The sequence below is a fragment of the Vigna angularis genome, chromosome 9, assembly GCF_016808095.1.
Source record: "Vigna angularis cultivar LongXiaoDou No.4 chromosome 9, ASM1680809v1, whole genome shotgun sequence".
Taxonomy (NCBI): Eukaryota; Viridiplantae; Streptophyta; class Magnoliopsida; order Fabales; family Fabaceae; genus Vigna; species Vigna angularis.
In genome coordinates, this window is record NC_068978.1 from 11,038,109 (window position 1) to 11,058,729 (window position 20,621).

General features: G+C 31.8%; 1 protein-coding gene across 2 annotated transcripts; it reads right to left on the reverse strand.

The window, feature by feature from the left end:
* Window positions 1-7,778: 7,778 nt before the first annotated feature.
* Window positions 7,779-20,158, reverse strand: LOC108338042 (calcium-dependent lipid-binding protein). 2 transcript variants are annotated; one of them, XM_052868281.1, is made up of 12 exons: window positions 20,065-20,158; window positions 19,607-19,740; window positions 16,348-16,449; window positions 16,208-16,258; window positions 13,747-13,867; window positions 10,821-10,942; window positions 10,624-10,722; window positions 10,213-10,293; window positions 10,039-10,124; window positions 9,472-9,697; window positions 8,637-8,801; window positions 7,779-8,446 (listed from the first exon to the last, which is right to left on the reverse strand). In XM_052868281.1, the coding sequence occupies exons 2-12, from the start codon at window positions 19,709-19,711 to the stop codon at window positions 8,030-8,032; spliced, it is 1,575 nt and encodes a 524-aa protein (XP_052724241.1). In that variant the 5' UTR covers window positions 19,712-19,740; window positions 20,065-20,158; the 3' UTR covers window positions 7,779-8,029. The 2 variants fall into 2 exon arrangements, with proteins under 2 accessions (XP_052724241.1, XP_052724240.1); XM_052868280.1 differs by having other exon boundaries at window positions 19,899-20,127.
* Window positions 20,159-20,621: the final 463 nt, after the last annotated feature.

Consider the following 20,621-nt stretch of genomic DNA (forward strand, 5'->3'; position numbering starts at 1 on the left):
ATACTCTTTAAACAAAGACAAAAACTTATCTTCTCTTGTTTGGACATTGTGTAACATGCAGGGGGCAAATAAGTACGTTTACTAATCTCTCTTGGTGCCAACTCTTCTCGGATTTTCATGTCAACCAAATCCAAATGCGCATTCACTCCATCTTTTGTTTTTCCCTGGATGTTTAGTAGTGTACCAATCAAGCTATCACAAACATTTTTCTCAACATGCATGACATCTATGCAATGTCTAACATCTAACTTTGACCAATATGGAAGATCAAAGAATATTGATTTCTTCTTCCAAGGGGTTTTTACAGAAGACTTCTTCGACGTTTTCCCAAATATATGATGTACTTTATTAACTTTCTCAGCAACTTCAAGTCCAGTAAGTGGAATGGGTGCATTGTCTTTCTCTTGTTCTCCATTGAATGCTTTCTTTAACCTTCGATATGGATGATTAGATTGTAAAAATCGCCGATGACGCATATACACTGTCTTCCTTCCGTGTTTTAATTGTTGAGCTGCAGTGTTTTCTTCACATATAGGACATGCTTTATGACCCTTCACACTGTACCCCGACAAATTACCGTAAGCTGGGAAGTCATTAATGGTGCAAAATAACATGGCATGCATCATGAAAGTTTCTGAAGCAAAGGCATCAAATATTTCAACCCCATCAACCCACAACAACTTCAAGTCTTCAACTAGTGGCCTTAGATAAACATCGATGTCATTTCCAGGCTGCTTTGGACCAGATATCAACATTGACAACATCATGTACTTTCTTTTCATGCACAATCCAGGAGATAAGTTGTAAATTATCAGTATAACGGGCCAACAACTGTGATTGGTACTTAAATTACCAAATGGATTCATTCCATCAGTAGCTAAGCCAAACCTAAGATTTCTACATTCTTCACCAAATTGGGGGAATTCTTGATCAATAATTTTCCATTGCTTTGAATCAGCTGGATGACGAAGCAGCCCATCAGTTGTTCTCTCATCTGCATGCCATCTTAGGTTTTTAGCGTCTTTGGGATTCGCAAACAAACGCTTAAGTCTGGAAACTAGTGGAAGGTACCAAACTACTTTCAAAGCAGAACCATTCTTTTCTGTGTGACCACCATCTTCACCGTTGTTTTTTGACTTGTATCGTGATAACCCACACTTTGGACACTTTATCAAAACTTCATTCTCATTCCTATATAATATGCAATCATTCGGACATGCATGTATCCGTTTATATTCCATACCCATCGGACAAAGAATTTTTTTTGCATCATAATTACGATTGGGTAACGTATTTCCATCTGGCAGCATTTCATTCAACAACGACAACAATTCTATAAAACTCTTATCACTCCATCCGTTGCTCGCCTTTAAATTCATGAGCCTTAACACCGCTGACAACCGTGTGAACTTAGTTGAACCCGCATACAAAGGAGTCTCCGCATCAGTGGACATCGTTTCATACACATGTGCTTGGGCAAAAGCTTCTGCACCAACATCGCGGATCATGTCCTCTAAGTTGTCTTCTTCTGCTTGATCTTCCATATCCATTGTGGAATCATAAACATTTTCAGTTTGAGAGACAGTTGGAAAGTCTGTTAATTCGCCATGCCATATCCATGTTGTATAACTTCGTATGAAACCATCACAGATAAGATGTTCCCTAATATCACTTGCGTTCAACTTCCTCCCATTCAAACAGTTCACACATGGACATCTGAACTTCACTTCATTATCACCACTTGTACTCGCATTACATTGCGCAAACTCTATAAATTCTTCTACCCCTCTCTCGTACTCAGTGCTGATGCTGGTAAATTAATCCACCCTCTATCCGTACGCATCTTTACTGAAATTGTTTACACAATTTCAATAATCTTGAATGATCACTTTGATCGTGTTTGTATTCAAGGTGTGACCCTATCCTATTCAAGAAGATTCACTTTTTTTAGTTTATTAAACATATCAATTTTAAACAACATATCTCATATTTCACGAAATTTTGCCAGCATTTCGCATTGGTCTTCAGGTTACACGAAATGAAAGTGATTATAAATCACAATCAAATATGCACCCGAAGATCAATACAAAACATACCGACAAATTGTCGTGAAATTTAAGAAATGTATATTAAAATTGATATGTTATAATAAATTATGAAAAAGTTATTACTCTTCTTAAACTGTCCAACCGGACAATTCAAGATTCAATACTGTAAATTATTATTACCATCTCCTCTATTTTCATTTGTAAAAAGTATGTTTGTTCAAAAAATCTGGAGATAGTAAATAATTTTTATATTGAATCTCAAACGGGAAACTAAGGCTAATTCACAACAACAATATATATTCAAGCAAACAAATAATTACATACGCAACATGTAATATATTCAACCAAGAGTAAATAATGTCATTTCAATTAACTTTAGGGTTTAAATAATGTAAATAATGTCATTTGAGCAAAGTTGATGAAGAAGGGTAATTTAGTTTTTCTCACTAGCGTGGAGTGGAGGTAATAACTATGGGACTGCGTGAAGCAATACCATAAGTTTAATTAATAGTTATGGTAAAACAAAATGTTAGTCCCAAAGTTACTTATCGTTATACTTGAATGTAGCATTAAAAAAACTAAAATGAAGGTTGTGTTACAAAACGATGTCTTTTATTTTACTTATCTATTTAGCTAACAATTGATGTGTTACAGTTATCACTTTTATTGAAACATTGAGGAGCTTATCTACTTCTGCATTATTCATGTTCTTTAGTCATATTTTTTAACTTGATCAATGATAAAAGATGTACAGTATAATTGTATTTTTAATGCTCTGAATGAATACGCTAATATACATATTAATAAATTTTATACAAGAAAATCCATTTGTTTTAGTCCAAATCAAAATATTCTAACTACTTAATTTGGTTGTCACTATAAAAGTAATAATAAATTTTAAAAACAAAATAATTAATCAGTCACTAATTTAGATATTGATTTATAAAATAAAAATTATTGACATATAAAATAACTTTTATTATAAATACAAACTCATGATTAATTTGTAAATTATAGTTTAAATTGGTGTCTGATATTAACTATATATCAAGATTCTAAAATTAAAAACTAGTTTAGTCACTAATTCTTTGATAGTTTTAAAACTTTAATATTTAATGTTAGAAACCAATTTATATTTGCTTAACATTAATATACATACCTTAACTTGTTTCAGTCTTAAATATGAGGAATATGAGGAATTTGCTTTATTTTGTTGTAAACCAGTGAAACGGGAACAAATTGGTCCACCTATTTTCTCACATTATTATGTTCTTGCCCTCGACAAATTGAGATTCTATACCTTTCAAATTAATTTCAAGCATAAATCTGAATGGTCCTAAGGTATAGAACATGGTCTAGAAAGTATTAGATTTAGTTAATAAATATAACAGATAACATTTATAACTGGCAGTGGCAATGGTGGTACTTATTCCTGGTGAAGTGAAGTGTTTCCAGGAAGCTAGTCAATGTTATTAGTGATGCCTCTGCTAGTTCTTAATCTGGTGCCATCAATTCATAGTTAAAACAAAGTACAACAAATATGACAAATGTGATGTTAATTAAGGACAATATATGCTTGATCCAACAAAATTAAAAAAATCACCTCAACCAATACATACAATTTGATTCTCCTCCAGAAACAACAATTATTATCAGCAAGAAACAACAATTATTATCAGCAAAAATACAATCAACTAACCTCAATGTAGACAGGAAGAATGAAACAGTGTTGGAGGCAGTACCGGCGGAAGCAGCAGTGGCGGAGGAAGCACCGGCAGGCGAGAGCACTGGCAGCAACAGTGGCGGAGACCGGCGACGTACCAATGGCAGCAGCAGTGGCGGAGGAAACACTGGCAGGCCAACGATGGCGCGTAGGTGAAGGGTGGAGGCGCGACCAACAACGAGGACGAGCAGCACTGAATGCGCGAGCACTGGCAGCAGTAGTGGCGGAGGTACACCGGCGAGGCACCAAGGTGAAGGGAGGCGAGTCAAGGGGAGCCAATAGAGGTTCTGAGGAAAGTGAAGAAAAAACAGGTACGAGGAAGAAGAAGAAGTTGTCGCGATTTGAAAATATGAAATTGCGATACTGCCTCGGTTACTGCTACAACCGAAGTCATATCACAATATTGCCTCGGTTAAAAGCATCAACGGTGTAGAATATGTGAAGAATCGACCTCGGTTCAGTGCTTAACCGAGGCCCTACGAGTACCAGCAGTTGAACAGGTGCGTAGCAGCAGTTGGACAGGCGTATGTCAGGTGGTTTTGGCCTCGGTTTGTCAGCCACCCGAGGCAATAAGCTACGCTTTAGGCACCGGTTTTAGTGCTTAACCGAGGCCCTAGAGGTATGAGCAGTTGTGGCAGGTGGTTTGGGCTTCGGTTCGCCTGCAGACCGAAGTAATAGGCTACACGTTAGGCACCGGTTTCCAAGTAACCGAAGCAATAGGGTGTCGTTTAGGCTTCGGGTTCTGGCCGAACCGAGGCAGTAGCTAGTGGTCAGAATACTTTGCAGTCTTATCAGACTGAGCATCAGCAGGCTTATAGGCCTCGATTAGGCACTGAACCGAGGCAGTAACATGTTGTCTGCCACACCAGTGCCTTTTCATTTGTTCATCAGGGTTGTATAGGCCGCAGGTTTGTCGGAACCGAGGCAATAGGTTTTTTCCAAAACGAGTTGAATAAGCACCGATGTATATAACGTTGTACGCTTCAGTTTTCGTATAACCGAAGCGTATAATGGTTGTCAAAATCCAAATTTTTTACTAGTAATTATATATTTGAGATATATAATTATTATAAAATATGCATATCAACATGATGATCATGATAAAGGTAAGATCATGATATCAGTTTGTGATAGAATAATAAGTATGTCAATTTATTAAATAAATAAGATAGGTTGATTTCCATGTAAATTATAAATCGATTTGAATAAATAAATATATGAACTATTTCGACTTAGAATATATTATTGGAATATGCATTGATACCTCTGGGAAGATATCTTATTATGATTACACTCTTCATTGAAGCTTTAGCTAAGATTTCTTACACCTTAATAGCAATATTTCAACATAGACAATTCATAGAGGTATTAGAAGAATACCTTCATCTTATTGTATAATAAAGCTACTTCAATTAATTTCTTACGTGTTTTATTGTATTTTTGTCTCTCAATCTAAACAATTTTATTGTATACCTTTCTTAATATTAATTGGGATTTTGAATATATATTTATTTAATGATATGAAAAACAAGTATTTGATGAGGTGCGAACAACACATGTAAAAAAATTCAAAGATAGAATAAATGTGGAAGAGAGAGGGTAGAGTGAGGCTTTATTTTTGAAATAAAAGGAGCATGGGAGGATGTGACGTGTGATCTGAGGCCTATTTGAGATGAAAAGGCCATGAATTAAGAATGGTGTCTGTGTAAGCCTTAAACTGCTTCTTACCTGTGAGTCATGGCACCCAAACTAAATGACAAAACCCACCATACTATCATCTGCATCATAGTAATCCCGTGAGACAAGTCCTTTAATTTCTCCTCATAATTTTTATCAAACTGGGTCCCATTTCTTCTTTTTTTTTTAAATATGAATAATAATACTTTAACAATATTTTAATATCATTTACGTGTCGTGATTAGTTCGTGTTGATATTTATGACTATTATTATTGATTGTAAAATAATTTTGAACCAATTATACATAAATAATATTAAAATATTGTTAAAAAAATATTATTAAAGTATCATTATAAAAAAAATATTGGTATCAACATTCATGCTCTTTCTTTCACTATTGCCATAACTTTTCCATCTAATTTTTTTTTATGGATGATACAAAAACATTTTGAATCATGTTCAAAACTACATTTCAGATTACTCAAACATATTTTGGATTTTGTAACATAAACTCAAAACAATGCATAATGTATTTACATTATATACTATAGTAGATTCTATCTATTTCGGAGGTTATGGATTTTACATTGTGAAATATATTTCTCAATTATATAATTTATTTTATTTTTGGATTCAAAATTACATTTTTTAGGTTGTAAAATTAAAAAAATTATATATTTTTTTTTAATCTAAAGAATATTTTAAATTACATATTTTCAAAAACTATGATATATTTCTAAATTTAAAAATATATATTTTTTTTTAATTTTAGAATATGATTTTAGACAATTAATCTAACCATCTCACTTTCTGAATATCCCCATCAATTAGATGTGGTGAAGGAAGAAGCTTCATACGTCATTACTTCAATCACTAACTTCTTTTTATCTTCTGGTCCAATTCATATATTACAATTCATTACCAACTATTCCTTCCTGTACTTTTTTTTTCGCATTTCTATATACTAATAAATTTCATTAAAATTGTATTAAAAACATGCACCCTTTTTTTTAAATGCATTTCGAATAGTGAAATTCGAAAAATATTTTTGGATTCGAAAACATGTTTTGAATTGTACTATACAAAAACTATTTAAAAAATATATTTGACAGTATTTTTTTAAGATTACATCATATTTTAAAAAATTATATTTCAGAATATATATATTCTGAAAAACATTTCTAAATCTAGAAAGATATTCTAAGATGTGAATCCGGAATATATTTATAAATACATTTCTACAATTTGAAAATATGTTTCTATCTGAAAATACTTTTTTTACTGTACAATCTATACTATACTTTTGAAAAAAAAAATTCTAAAGGTTATACTTCAAAAGGATATTTTCAAAAATAAAAATATTTTCTAGATTGTACAATTCAAAATATATAATTTTTAGAATCTTACATAAATACCTTTCGGATTGGATGTTTTGGTATGCATCTTTCACCAAAAAGCACATCCAGTTTCTTTTGCATGTTTACAACCCAAATTAGAGACACTGTTATTAGACATGTCACTTTGAGACTCCGTGCAAAAAATTTATAAACATGCAAAAATTTAAAAAAGAATCACAAAAAAAACATTTTCTTATTTTTGCAAAAAATTTATAAAGACTTTTTTCTTAATTTGTAGCACACTCCTATGACCTTTCATTTTCATGGATAGTTTATATGTGTGTATAAACCCATCATTCACCACCTCTTTCATTCATAGTTTATATACATGTGTACCAATAAATCATCCCTTCCTCTTTTCTATATTTGATAACCAATTAGCCTTCCATTAGTCCCACCTCAATTATGGAGAAGGGAAAGGACAAATAATTTATAACTAAAAATGGTAAAGAAATAATTGTATTGTCATGTATTAATTATTCTCACTTATGGATTACTTTATAACCACTAATAATAGGAATTGTTCACACCCAACTAATGTCAATAAAATTTAGCTGGTTCAACATAGTTTTAGAATTTTAATGTTATATATTCTCCACTGTTTATCATTAATCTGTTTTTTTTCCTCAATTTGTCAATCTCTCATTTCCCAACAAAAACTCTCAATTATGGAATATTCAATTACGACAGACTAGAATTATACAAATTTATGTCTTAATTTGATTTGAAACAACCAAAAACACTATAAAATTCCATGGTTGTTGTTTCTTGATGTCGCACATTTTGACCTGAATATGATCCTTATTTTGTTCATGAATTAGATCATCCTTGATATTTAAAATCACATGAAATCTAATCTAGTAAGTTTTTATAAGCATATTACCAATAAATATGATTTTCTTTTACATTTTAAAGTACATTACAAGTCCATGTCAAACAATTTGTTACATCAAGTAGGTGAACTGAATAAGGAATGCTTACAATTTGTTGAGTTTAAATACAAATTCAGGTAAACATAATCACAGACAAAGATGATACAACCATGGAGGAAACATTATAACAGCCATGGAGAAAACATTATGGTAAGAAAATAAAGCAACAAATACACATGTAATCTATCTATTATCAAAGCCTGAAGCTGCAAAGATTCATCCATTAGTCTTACAATACACAAAGAAAAGAATCAAAGAGGCTTTGCACCACCACCATTCTCCTGTGCATTATTGACTGGAGTTGAAGAGCCACTCTTTTTAGAGCCACTATGGCCTGTGATTGTCCTTCCCATGAACTTCCCTGCCTTGCTCAATCCACTGCTAACGGCTCCAAAACCACTGCCAACTAGCCCTGCTCCAGCACCGATGCCACTGCCAACTAGCCCGGCACCAGCCACAACGCCACTTCCCATAAGACCGGCACCGGCCACAACACCAGTACCAACCAGTCCAACACCAGTACCAACCAGTCCAACACCAGATCCTAGTGCATCCATTGTGCTTCCTATCATTCCTGCTTCTTTCATTTTCTTCCTTTCTTCTAGTATCTTTTTCTCTTCTTCTAGTGCAGCCAGTTGTTCTTCCTTGTTAAACTGATAGTATAAGACCTGAAATTGAAACATGATTATGATTTTCAATCAACCAGGATTGCCACAAGTGACCAACATATAGGAGGGCTTAAATTATCCAAATGATGGTAAGATCAGAACATATGAAGGGAAGAGAAAAAACTTTATATACACCATGCAGAGCTCCATAATATTGTCAATGCCAAGTACGTCAGATTATTAGAAGTACCTTTATTGTCAAGGTTCCTCGATCCTTCTTATCTTTCACCTTCAGTGTATCAAGTGATGACAGCAGCCTCAATTCCATCTCCTTTTCAGTTTGTGAGTCTAGATCATTAAGGCGTACCTGAACTATTCCCAATCGCTTATCTTGCCCAATGTCTTTATCAAAAACCTGTTTGAGGAGTCATGGACATCATTTGTGTTAATTGTCTTAAACAAATCAAATTATAGAAGCAGTTTAAGTTGAGTTATAGGGAGAAAAACATTAGATTTCAAATCAAAATAATAACTGCAATAACCCTGTAAATATGGATAAAATCTTGGGCTTCAACCAGGCTAAACAAAGACACAAGCTCTGTCAATATTACAGAAACAATCACAAATTTTTGAGAAGTCAGTAATCAAACATAGATTATAATATATATCACTGATATATAGAACTGCCACTGGTGGAAGATCCAAAATTTGTTGACTTGAGGCAACAAGATATACCAACAGAATTTTATGTATTAAAGAAATTCTAGTTTACAACATGTATGGTACAGGATCACAATAACAAGGTTCAAACAAATTGAACTGTTAAACAAAAGTAATCATACTTAGAAAGAAGTATGCAGTATGTTTCTAATCCCCGTGTCAGAAACAAGAGCAGGTAAATAACCAGATTTTTATTTTCACACATATTGAGCATATATGAAAATATTTCTTTCCAATTCTTCAGTAAGTAATTGGCTTAATTTAAGGGCATATATTTATGAAAACAAAAATGTCACAAAATTTCCCTAAGAAATGAGGCAGAGACTTCAGAATAAAAAGGAGATAAAGTATTGGTATGGTAAAACCTCTAGAATGAGTGATTGGGTCTCCTTGTCTTCTGCAATCAACTCAAATCTCTCATTCCAAGTAGGATTCAAGTTGTTATCAACAACTTTGGTTTTATACTTGAACAATGGTCGAATATGCACAACTACATACGGATCTGACTTTCCAATCATTTCCATATTCTTCAAAGCAGTCGCTTTCACTACAGTCACTGAAAGTTTTCCTTGGGGTTTAAGCTCCAGCTCACTGCAAGAAAACAAAAAAAGTGCTTTTTATGCTGTGTGATTGTAAACATATTTGAGCACTAACATTGAAATTGACATTCCCAGTTTATTTTCTTCAAAGGTAGGGTTTAGAAGAGGTTATTTGCTGGAAAGAAGTGGGAGAAACACCTGCTTACTTACAAGAGAGAATCTCATAGTGGCAGATTGATTTTCTTAAGGCTATATTGTTGTTTTGTTGCTCACACAAATTTCAAAATCAAATGTAAAACTTTGTTAAAAGGATATAGCAACATACCTATTTTTTTTTTATCTGCAGTCACAAAGAATAAATCCAAAAGGATAAACTTGATGATTCACATTTACCTTAGATCACAAGGAATACCACCAAGTGGAACCACAATCCTATGGGGCCATTGAAGCATGTCAGTAACAATTGAATTCACAGTATCCTATAAAATGGTGGGTAAATGTTAGAGTTATGCATGCTACTTCAAAGATGCTCCAAGGGAAAGATGCAGTAGACAATAAATGACTCACATCAATCATATCTGATATTCCAGGAATAGCTGTTAAACTTCCACCAACTGCTTTCAGAGTATAGTCAATCCTTGGCTTTGGCTATATTTAAATGGAAAAGTCAGAATTCAGAGAGTAAAAATAAGTTTAGTGGGTATCATGTGGCAAGGCTGATACAAGTTTTAAAGAATAAACTAAATTACACATTTAGGCCAAAAATAGAACAGTTTTTGGTTATTAACAGTAGTTTCCCCCATTCACAATCTTTGAAAAGTGTATTATCCTAATAATGTCCCCAATTAATCACTCTGGCAATTCACTTAAATTGATATCTAAATACATTTAACACGTTTAATATGAAGGAACACTCTATCTACCTTTTTTGTTTTGTTTTTTCTTAATCAACCTTATCATTTTATCTTTTTCCTTTACCTCAGCAAGTAGAGCTACAACAACAGCAGAAATGCAAGGGATCTCTTCAGAAAGTTGGAATATAACACGGATAATGGTGAAAACCTGTAGATCCTTCAACTGAAACCAAAGGCAATAATAAAACTCTAATGTTGACAAATTGTACAAGGAAAGTGATGAAAATCAAGGGAAAAGTACACTGACAAGCTAAGTCTTACCTGAATAGGGATTGATGCAACAAGTGCAGCCTCAACAGCCAAAATAATACTAGGATCACCACCCCAACGGAAATCAATATCCATTATGATTTGACCTTTGGTAAGACTCTGAACACGAATCCCTGTATGGATGAAGAATTATGCATATAAAGATTATTAATTTATGAAATGAGAGGAAAACTTGATAAAGGGAAAGAAACACAAATAATTTTAATCGGTTTTATTGAATGCTATGCACCTAAGTCCGCAGTAGAATAACATTTTCATCACTTATGTCGAGTATGAAAAGAAGATTCCATAACCACATTAAACTTAAGATTTCTTTTATTATCCATGTCATCTAGTTGCCTTCAGATTCAATTTGTTAAAGATAAATAAAAAGAGTAATTCAGATATAAAATAGTCTAGATATTTTTCAGATTAAAAAATAATAATTTATGTTGATTTAAAATCATAAAATCTCGCTTTTTAAAAACAGCTGATTTAAATAAGATTTGAATCATAGTTTCAGAACTTTTACAAGATTTTAGATTCTTTTAAGATTCTAATCATCTTGAAAAGATAAAAATGTTGGAAATCCCGTATTTGATTTAAGATATAGCCAAATCATAGTATATAAGTGTATACAAACCCCAATTTGCAAACTAACTTTGTGAGATTGAATTAGTTCTTAATTGCTTTATAAAATGGTATTATAATGAATCCTAGCAAAGTCCATTAGGCCTATAGTGTCACTCACTATTAGGCCACTATAAGATCACCCATAAATATCGCGTCCCACACAATGTTCAATCCTTGACGAGATGAGTTATGTTAGAGATCCACATCAACTAAAGATATGGTTAACTTGTAGTATATAAATGGATGTAAACTTTATCTTTCAAACAGATTTTGCAAGGCTTAGTTATGCCTAAATCTTTTTCTAAGAGAAACAAATACATTCAAAACTATGGAAAAGTAATTCTTTAGTGAAAAAGAAAAGAAAAGCATAAGATACAGACCAATGATTTTTGATATATGTTCATATGTTTGGTTCCACCTTATAAGTCCATAATGGAATAATAGATAAAGGCCCCCTATATATAACTATATACTAAAAAGATAGAAATACATATGTGAACTTCGTTTTTCGAATTATATTAATATTTGACTCCTACAATTCTTTATCCGTTCGGATAACCCCTCTTTTCTTTATTTATTTTAAAGTAATTTTTTGAAAGTGTTCAAACTAGATAGATTTTGCAATTGATAAATGAATTGAAAATGTAAAATATATATTGCAAGAACAAGTAAACATGTAAAAAATGATAAGGTTTATTAAATTATTCGAGTTAGCAAATAACATAAGTCTAACAAATCTCAAAAAGATGTATGACATTGTTCATTCAATTTTACTTGTATTATTGTTTATCATTCGATTTATGGTCCAAAAAGGAAAGAAACATACACACGCACACAATATGTACATGTAACATTTTTATAAAGATTTTATACAACTTTATTTCCTAAATTTTCTCCATTTTCTTTTTCTTTCTATTTATCTCTCTCGTTGTGTCTCCTAATACATCTCACATTTACTCTCTCCTCTTCATAGCCCTCTTACTAAAGATGAATACACAACCCAAAATGTATACAACAAACATTTCGAATAATGTTCAAGGCTCTATTTTTTCCCTTCAAATTTCTCAACTAAAAAACAAATAATCAATGTGATACTTTCACTTCAATAATGAGGGAAAAAAGGAAAATATTATTAACAAAATCATACTAATTAAATTCTTTACTACTCTATTTGTAACAATCACTTTCTCTTATAAAAGGAGAAAAATCTTATGGAATGAATGTGAAGATTCTAGGATATGTTTTTGCTAACTACCATGGAGATATTAAGATATTTTTATCCTAATAATCTCCTATTTAAAGCACGTTCTACATTACAGTTTGAATAAAAAAAGCAACAATTTCATTCGTTCATGAAAATAACAAAATGATATAGTTAACATTTACTGCACAAGTATAAGCATTATTTTAATCTTGTGGGCCCTAGGCTGTCACTACCAAATGTGCCCAAGGTCAACCTTGGCTTCATGTTGAGGAATTAATTCTGGGTCCAAATTTGATCATAAATTAAATCAACTTTAGGTAGTTTTTATGTTGGATTAAAAAAAATTACAATTTTTGCCAGTACACTTTGCAATAAAAACTACATCCAAAAACAGAGATCACATCACTTCAAATGAATTTTGTAAAATAAATTTCATTCAAAAACAATTTTGTCAACTATCGCCCAAAACAGTTAAATTATTGATCCAACTGGTAATTGAATAAATTACTTATTTCCCCAAATTTAGAATGATAAAATGGAACAGTATATATATATGTTATAGATATTATGTAACTAGTTAAAAACATCCTGGTTTCCTCCCTCTAAATAGCTTCCAAATTGACTTCCATCATATTGATTTCTCACCCATCAATACCTCGGTAGGAAGCAAGAAACCATATGCAGAGTATCAGTGTATTTACAAGTTAAAAAAATATGTTTTCTTAAAAAACATCATTAGCTCCAAAGTTTTGGTCATGGCTCCAACACTGATCTAACAAGATTTTTGCTTTCAAATTATGGATTGCAATATATGAACGCATTTTTCTTTTATCTCATGGAATCCAAACAAGATTTTTTTTCTCTATTAAATTATTATTTGTTGATAGAAGAATATTATCAGTGGACAGAATCCAATCCCAAAAAAAATATAAATCCTAAACCCAAAGGGCAAAGAGATACCCGGGAAAAATAGCTATAATCTTCTAACCAAATTGTCATGAACAAAAAAATTCCCAAAGCTTAAGTTGTTAAGTGCAACCAGTTGTAATTGGTAAATTTACTAGACAAAGATTGTGCAGAGGAATTACTATTGATTGCTACCTTCTATTTTTGGGGCCACATTTCCAAGTGAGAGTTTGCTGAACTTCAATGAAGTAATTCCAGGTGGTCTGTACTCTTCTAGCAGTGGTTCAACAGATTCTCTGATCACCAAAGTTGCAGCCTATGGGCAAACAAAATCCATCAATATCAAATTATGTATTTAAGCAAAGAAGGAATACAACTCCAGATACTTGCAAGGAAATTTAAACCAAAACGAAGAGAAGGGGGTTGTGCCTAAGCATGGCATGGTTCATATTGAACAGCACATAATTAAATACAATTTTTCATAAAACTTTTCAAAAAAAGATAAATAATATACATAAAATGAGAATATTTGTTGGAAATCTTAATATTTGGATTTGAACATAAATCAACCATAAAGATTAAGTCAATAATAGCAGACAATTTTTCACTTATATATTCTGTTTTGATCATATATCTCCAAAGGGGTTAGCAAGGAATGGGTGGAGACAAGTTTGTCTTTGTCCTTATCCGACAAAAAATCTTGATTAGTTAAAGAACAAACTTAAATTAAGCTATATTTTATAATATGTATTTGAAGTACATAATATCTTTTTAGATATAACATCATGTCTAACAAAATATTATCAATTAAATACAAGTTTATTATTAATATGTAATTGTTATAAGTAAATTTACATTTTAAAGTAAAGCCTTGGCTTGGGCTTGGGCTTGGGCTTGGGCTGAGGATTGAATATCTAAAGTGTAAAGTTGGCATGACCAAAAATCTTTTGATGGCCAAATACTGAGTGACTCAATAAACTCAACAACAAACAATTTCTAGGATAGACCATAATATCATCTTAAATGTATTCAACCCTAAAAGTTAGCTCAAAGATAATTGAGTATATATATATACATACATATATATATATATATATATATATATATATATATATATATATATGTATATGTATATATATATATATATATATATATATATATATATATATATATATATATTATCATAATCATATCTCTAATTGATAAGGTATCTCTAATAAGAAATTAGAACTATAAATATGGGACATTGGATTTTATTTTAAAGGTAAAAATTAAAAGAAAACGCATATTGACTACTTTAAAGAGCTTTTAATCTTGCAGTTAACTCGTCATAAAAATGAGTGGGGTTGGACAACTTTAAGATCGGTTGAAAATTTCACCCTATCAAGTGGGTTGCAGATTGGATAGGATTGACCAACCAAAATTTGAAACAAAAAGTTATAAAAAGGCATGATTCATAAGTTGGCATACCAAACTATAAAATAAATAAAAAATATAATGTCAAAGTCACAAGTTATTAACCTGGTAAATTGTCTAAATAAATATAAGTATAACATTAAACCCTAAAACTTCATTAGACACTATGTTTAAAAAATAATATTTATTAAAAACAAAATATAACCAACACACTAGATTTCAAACCTGTGTACATCTATACTACTTAATACCTTCAGATAAAATATGAAATAAACCAATCCAACCATTAAGTTGAAAGTTCTTACAGACTAGATAAACATAACTACTAGCTTCATCACACTAATTTATTCTGACGAATAATATGCTATTAAAAAGATAAATAAATGTTATTACCAGATAACAAATTAACAATGTCCAATTTATGTGAAAATTAATCCTGTATACGTAATTAGAAACATAATATCAAATGATTCAATGGTTGAACTTATTATTGGTACACAACTTTTCTTGCATTTCTATTGGTAAAAAAAGATTCATGAACACGTGAAAACTAATACTTAAGGAAAAAATTTCTTTCGAACTGGAGTATTAAAAGCAACATAGTCCAATACTAGAATTCAGAAATTATTCAAGCTTAACCCCATAAAGTCAATTTGTAAGGTAAGGATTTGACCAAGCTATATAAGCTCTATTTAAACCATAACTCTAGTGTAATGAAATTAAACACCACTCTTGAGCCTATAACTAAGGCAGTCCTAAAGTGGTCCCAACTAAGGCATGATAGCTGGTGAGGTCACAATTACAGAAATTTTCCAACACTGACTTCACTGGCTTGCAGGATATAGTAATGTGAGTGGTTCAACAATAGATCTAGGATAAACTCCAATAACATTACAGAATTTAGATTTAATACTAACTCAACCCTTATAATGAAAGGACTGCCAAGACTTTATAAGCTTTAAATGTCAGACTAAACATCACCCTAGAGACTGCAAACAAAACAGTACTAAAGAGACTGTTACTAAAGTGGACGACGGGTAACCACAATTAAGATGACTTCTGAACAATAAACAATCTAATTTTGACTACAAACAGTATAAACAAAATATTTTATAAAATAACAATCCCAACTAGACATTTTGGGAGCTTTTAAGTTCAAACATATAAAGAAAATCTTGTAAACTGCCCAAATTGTTGTAAATCATCATACAAATACATTACAGTGTGCAAGCATACTCACTTCTGCCACAAATGGCCAAAGTTTGGTCAGTTTCTTGTTTAGCCATTTCACCTGTAAGAGCCCATGGTAGGAAATGTCAAGCACACTACACAATCATATTAGAATAATAGGTACACTATATGAAGTTCTTTCAAACCCACCTGTTCATATACAGGAAATGATATCCATTCAGGCAAACTTTCACCACAAATTTTCTTCAAATCATCTCTGCTAAGGGATGAAAGGAGTTTAATGTCAGCTGCCTGCAAAGCAAATAAATAATGAACGTTAATAGTGTGTTTAGATATGGAATTTTAAGATGGTAAATCAATTTTATAGAGAATTTGGAATGCTATATATATTTTTTGGATAAGAAATTTTAAAAGAAACTGTAATTTTAAAATTCCATGAATAATTAGATTTCTTAAAATTAAAGAATATCAAATTCAACCTAGAAAGTAAAATTTGAAATTCTTCCTATTTTCAAATTCATGTGTCTTCTCTACCCTACTCTTGGTTAGAACATCGTCAACTTGACTAAGATCAAGACATTATTGGGATGACTTTTTTTAATTGATGTAAACTAAAGTTTTTCTATTGATGCATATTTAAATTTTAGGATTACTGTTGTTGTAGACCACGGTTATTTTCTCGCTCGATATCAGCCAGGGTTTTATCAGCCAATTTCAAGGAGGCTATTTTCTAGCATATGACATTTATCGTGGCTATTTTTTTGTTGATGTTTGCCATAATTACTTTCTTATCATTGACAACGATGTTATTCTTTGTCAATAGTATGGCAGGATTTCTTTTCTAATGCTTAATAGGAAAACTTGCGGTCAACATTAACTAGGAATTTTTGACTCATGTCACTCGGGGAAATTTTTCAGCCAATATTGATCAAAAAGTCAATAAGACGTCAAATCAAGAAACAGCTTCATCAATATTAGTTGAAAAAATCTTGACAAACTATGACCAAAAAATAACATCAACCGGTATCAACTAAAAACTATGATCAATATTGATATATTTGAATTATTAACAATTGTTTGATATTTAATTTTTTTTTTTCATTTTGCATTTGGTGGTAATTGAAATACTTTATGCAAATGAGAAAAATTTTCAACAAATTTGAATTTCCTTATATAAGCAAAATATTTGAAATCCGGTACAATTTTAAATGAAAACAATTCAAATTTAATGTATTTGAATGTCTTAGAAATTTTGAAATTCCCTATCCAAATGTAAGGTAAGACTAGAAAAGAAATGTTTAAACAAGATATCTGTTTAAACAGAACATATGAACAGCTTAGAACTCAATTTCAACTTTCTCCTCTCTCTTTATTTCTCATTCCTACATACATTTCAAAACTGATGTGCTCTGTTCAAACCGGAACATTTCAAGTAATTTTTGGTCCTTTGGTTTACTTTATTGATCGATAAATTTTCTTTTGAGATTTAGTTTTAAAAAAAAATAAGGCTGAGGTTTAGAATCAGAACCACACATATGGCAATTTGTCATTAGATGACTTACACTTTTCATGCATTCTATATCAACTCCTTTATAAATATCGAAAAAGGGAACTTATTTCCACACATCTCATTTCTTTCCACCATTTCATTCCATTTACTCACAAAAATACTAACACACATTGAAATCTGCATCCCTTCCCTACTATATCATTTGCCATTTTTATAATGAAATTTCATCGTAATTTTTAATCAATCTAAAGTGACAGAATAGTCAAGCAATTACCCTGAAATTTCGAGCAATCTCATTCTTGAGATCTCATTACCGTGTTTAAATTTCCACAACTTAACTTTTTTAATATAAAAAATTACTTTATTAGAGAGCACAGAAGAATACAAATAGGGACAGAGATATACTGCAGACAACAACACATCTGAAGATTCAAGAATGCAGTAAAGCTGCAGTTCATATAAGTCAATGCAAGCTATCAATGGAAACAACCATGAGAAACACCAAAAAAAGGCCACAGACATAATCCTATTTCACAACAAGTTCAAGTGCAAAGAAACACTCTTAAAGTGTAAGCATGTTGTATAAACAGCACACGGCTGCAAAATCCATAAAGATTGTTTCAAGGGAAAGTGGCTATAAATAAACAGCAATACAGTTTTGAGCTTCCTTCATTTTTACCATAACCTTTATTCTAAACCACCAAAAAGGGTTCCAAACCAAAGCTGTGAAACACATTCACATAATGCTTATCTAGGAATACTTCAAGATTATTTCAATGGAAAGTGGCTAATTTACAATTATCAGGAGAAAGGGCCACCTGAGGCCTCTGAATATGCAACATGTTGTCTGTATTAATCTTGTTAAGTACCACTAGACCTAACCTTTTGAGGGATATTTGGACTTCAAAATGGACTTGCCAATATTGGGAACTTAGTTTCCTAGAAATAGAGTTTAGAAATCGAAAATAGGATCTACAAGAAAATCTTCCAGAACAATACAAAGTCCAAATTGTTTTGTCTTATGATCAAGCAAAGATAGATTTGAGTTGAGCATGAATAAGAGGTTGTACTTCACTAACCTATCTATTATAAAGGTGAGACAGTAGCCAAAGGAGGCACTAACTAATGTAAGGTCTATTCGGTAAGTGCAACATCGTTATGACTTGTTCACTTCTCAAGTCCACATGAGAAAACAAAACCGTTCTTCATGAAAGAGGTAGAAAAAATAATAGAATTCACAAGTTTAAAGTTCCACAAATCTCGTTTGTTTTCTTTAATGTTGTAATAGAGTTTAATTGCAACATTTTCATATAAAGGGGCATTTGAGTATTTCAATCATAACTCATAAAGCTAATTATAGGGTAAAAATTTAATTAGGGTCAACCGGTTATAAACATAATTAGCGTAACACATGTTATTATTTTGACGTCCTAATTCCCACATCAGTTGTTGAAGGCAATGGGAGATTGTATTTTACTAACCAAAAGAAAACTAACCAGTACTACTACTCATTAGGTTTTGCTTCTGCATTTTACTGAACAGAAAACTCTGTAAATTGTTGAAGCATCTCCTTTTGAGCCATGATGTTTCATCCTCTAACTTTTAGTATTCATCAATCAAACTGGATCGTTTCCCTATGATCCATTTTCACATTGATTACTTGCACCACACCCATATGATAATCTCTATTATAACCCACAAGTGGATTATTCACACCCCCTGAACCCAATCATCACCAAATTTTATGCTCTATTCACAACATTTTTCCCTATTGATTGCAAAACTGAAAAATTCCCCCACCGTGATGTTCTCTATTCATCAACGTTTTTCCCAACACAGCCTAGTTTATAAAATCCTCACCATCTCTCAAAACACGAATCAACAAAGCAAAAGTCAAAGTATGATTGAACTGAAAACAAAAACCATCATCACCCATACCTTTGCAATTCTTTTGGCGCTTCGGTACCTCATCATGCGTGCCCATCCAGCCATCAATGCGATGCCGAACACCAACCCCATGAAAATTCCAGAAAACAAACCCATCTTCCGAGATGCCAAACACCACCTTTCCCCTTCCAACACCAAAAACACAAACCCAAAAGTCAAACCAGAGACACCCACATGAGAAAAAGACACAAACTCAACCCTCGAAACCGCAAAACAAAACCCAAGTCAAGCCAAAAACCAAACTTTCAGTGAAATTCGAGTAAAACAGCCCAAAGGGTCTCACTTTAGAAGATGAACGCCAATTGGAATGAGATTTTGCAGAGAGACCAAAAGTTGGAAGCAAAAGAAAATCCCAAAGTGTTAATTTTTGTGGTAATGGTGGGATGTATGGACAGGGATTCCTTCCAGTGTCGTGTGAGTGAGTTTTCAAAACTGTAAATTATGCAAACCTTCTCGTTTCTAACGTTACTTTCAGTGTTGTGGGTTCATCTTCTCTCCCTCCACAAGATTATAAAAAAAGCATTAAAAGCATTGTAGCTGACTTGTAGGGTCTCCACATCTTCAACATTGTTGGCATTCTTAAATTTATTTATCTATTCATAATTTCCCATCACTGTAAAATTATTTATCTCTTTGACCTCTTAAAATTATTTTCATTCATTCAAATTTTTAATAAAAATTAGAGTAAGTTTAGTAACTCAAAAAGTTAAATGTCACAGATTTATTACAAGCCTGATGCTAAAACAAAAAATTGTTTTACACTATCCACAAATTAGACACATGTTGGTATAATCATAATAAAAATCTTATCTTTTATTACATTTCCTAAACATTACAATTTGTGGTGAATCCCTCCTTTAATTCAAGACAGACTAACTAAATGAAAAGAGAGTGATACTAGTATTTTTTTTTTTGTTCTTATGAAGTTAACAAACAAGGTGGAAGAGCAAAAGTCATTTTCTCTTCATAATTTTTAATAAATTTTATCTTTTTATATACATATAAA

Bases quoted from the DNA above. Each gene is read 5' to 3' on its own strand.
- LOC108338042 (XM_052868281.1), bottom strand. From the start codon at position 19,711: ATGGGTTTGTTTTCTGGAATTTTCATGGGGTTGGTGTTCGGCATCGCA. The intron at 9,698-10,038 runs GTAAATGTGAAT...GTTTTCTTGCAG, and splicing joins GGTATTCCTTGTGATCTAAG to TGAGCTGGAGCTTAAACCCC. The intron at 8,447-8,636 runs GTACTTCTAATA...TTTCAATTTCAG, and splicing joins GAGGAACCTTGACAATAAAG to GTCTTATACTATCAGTTTAA.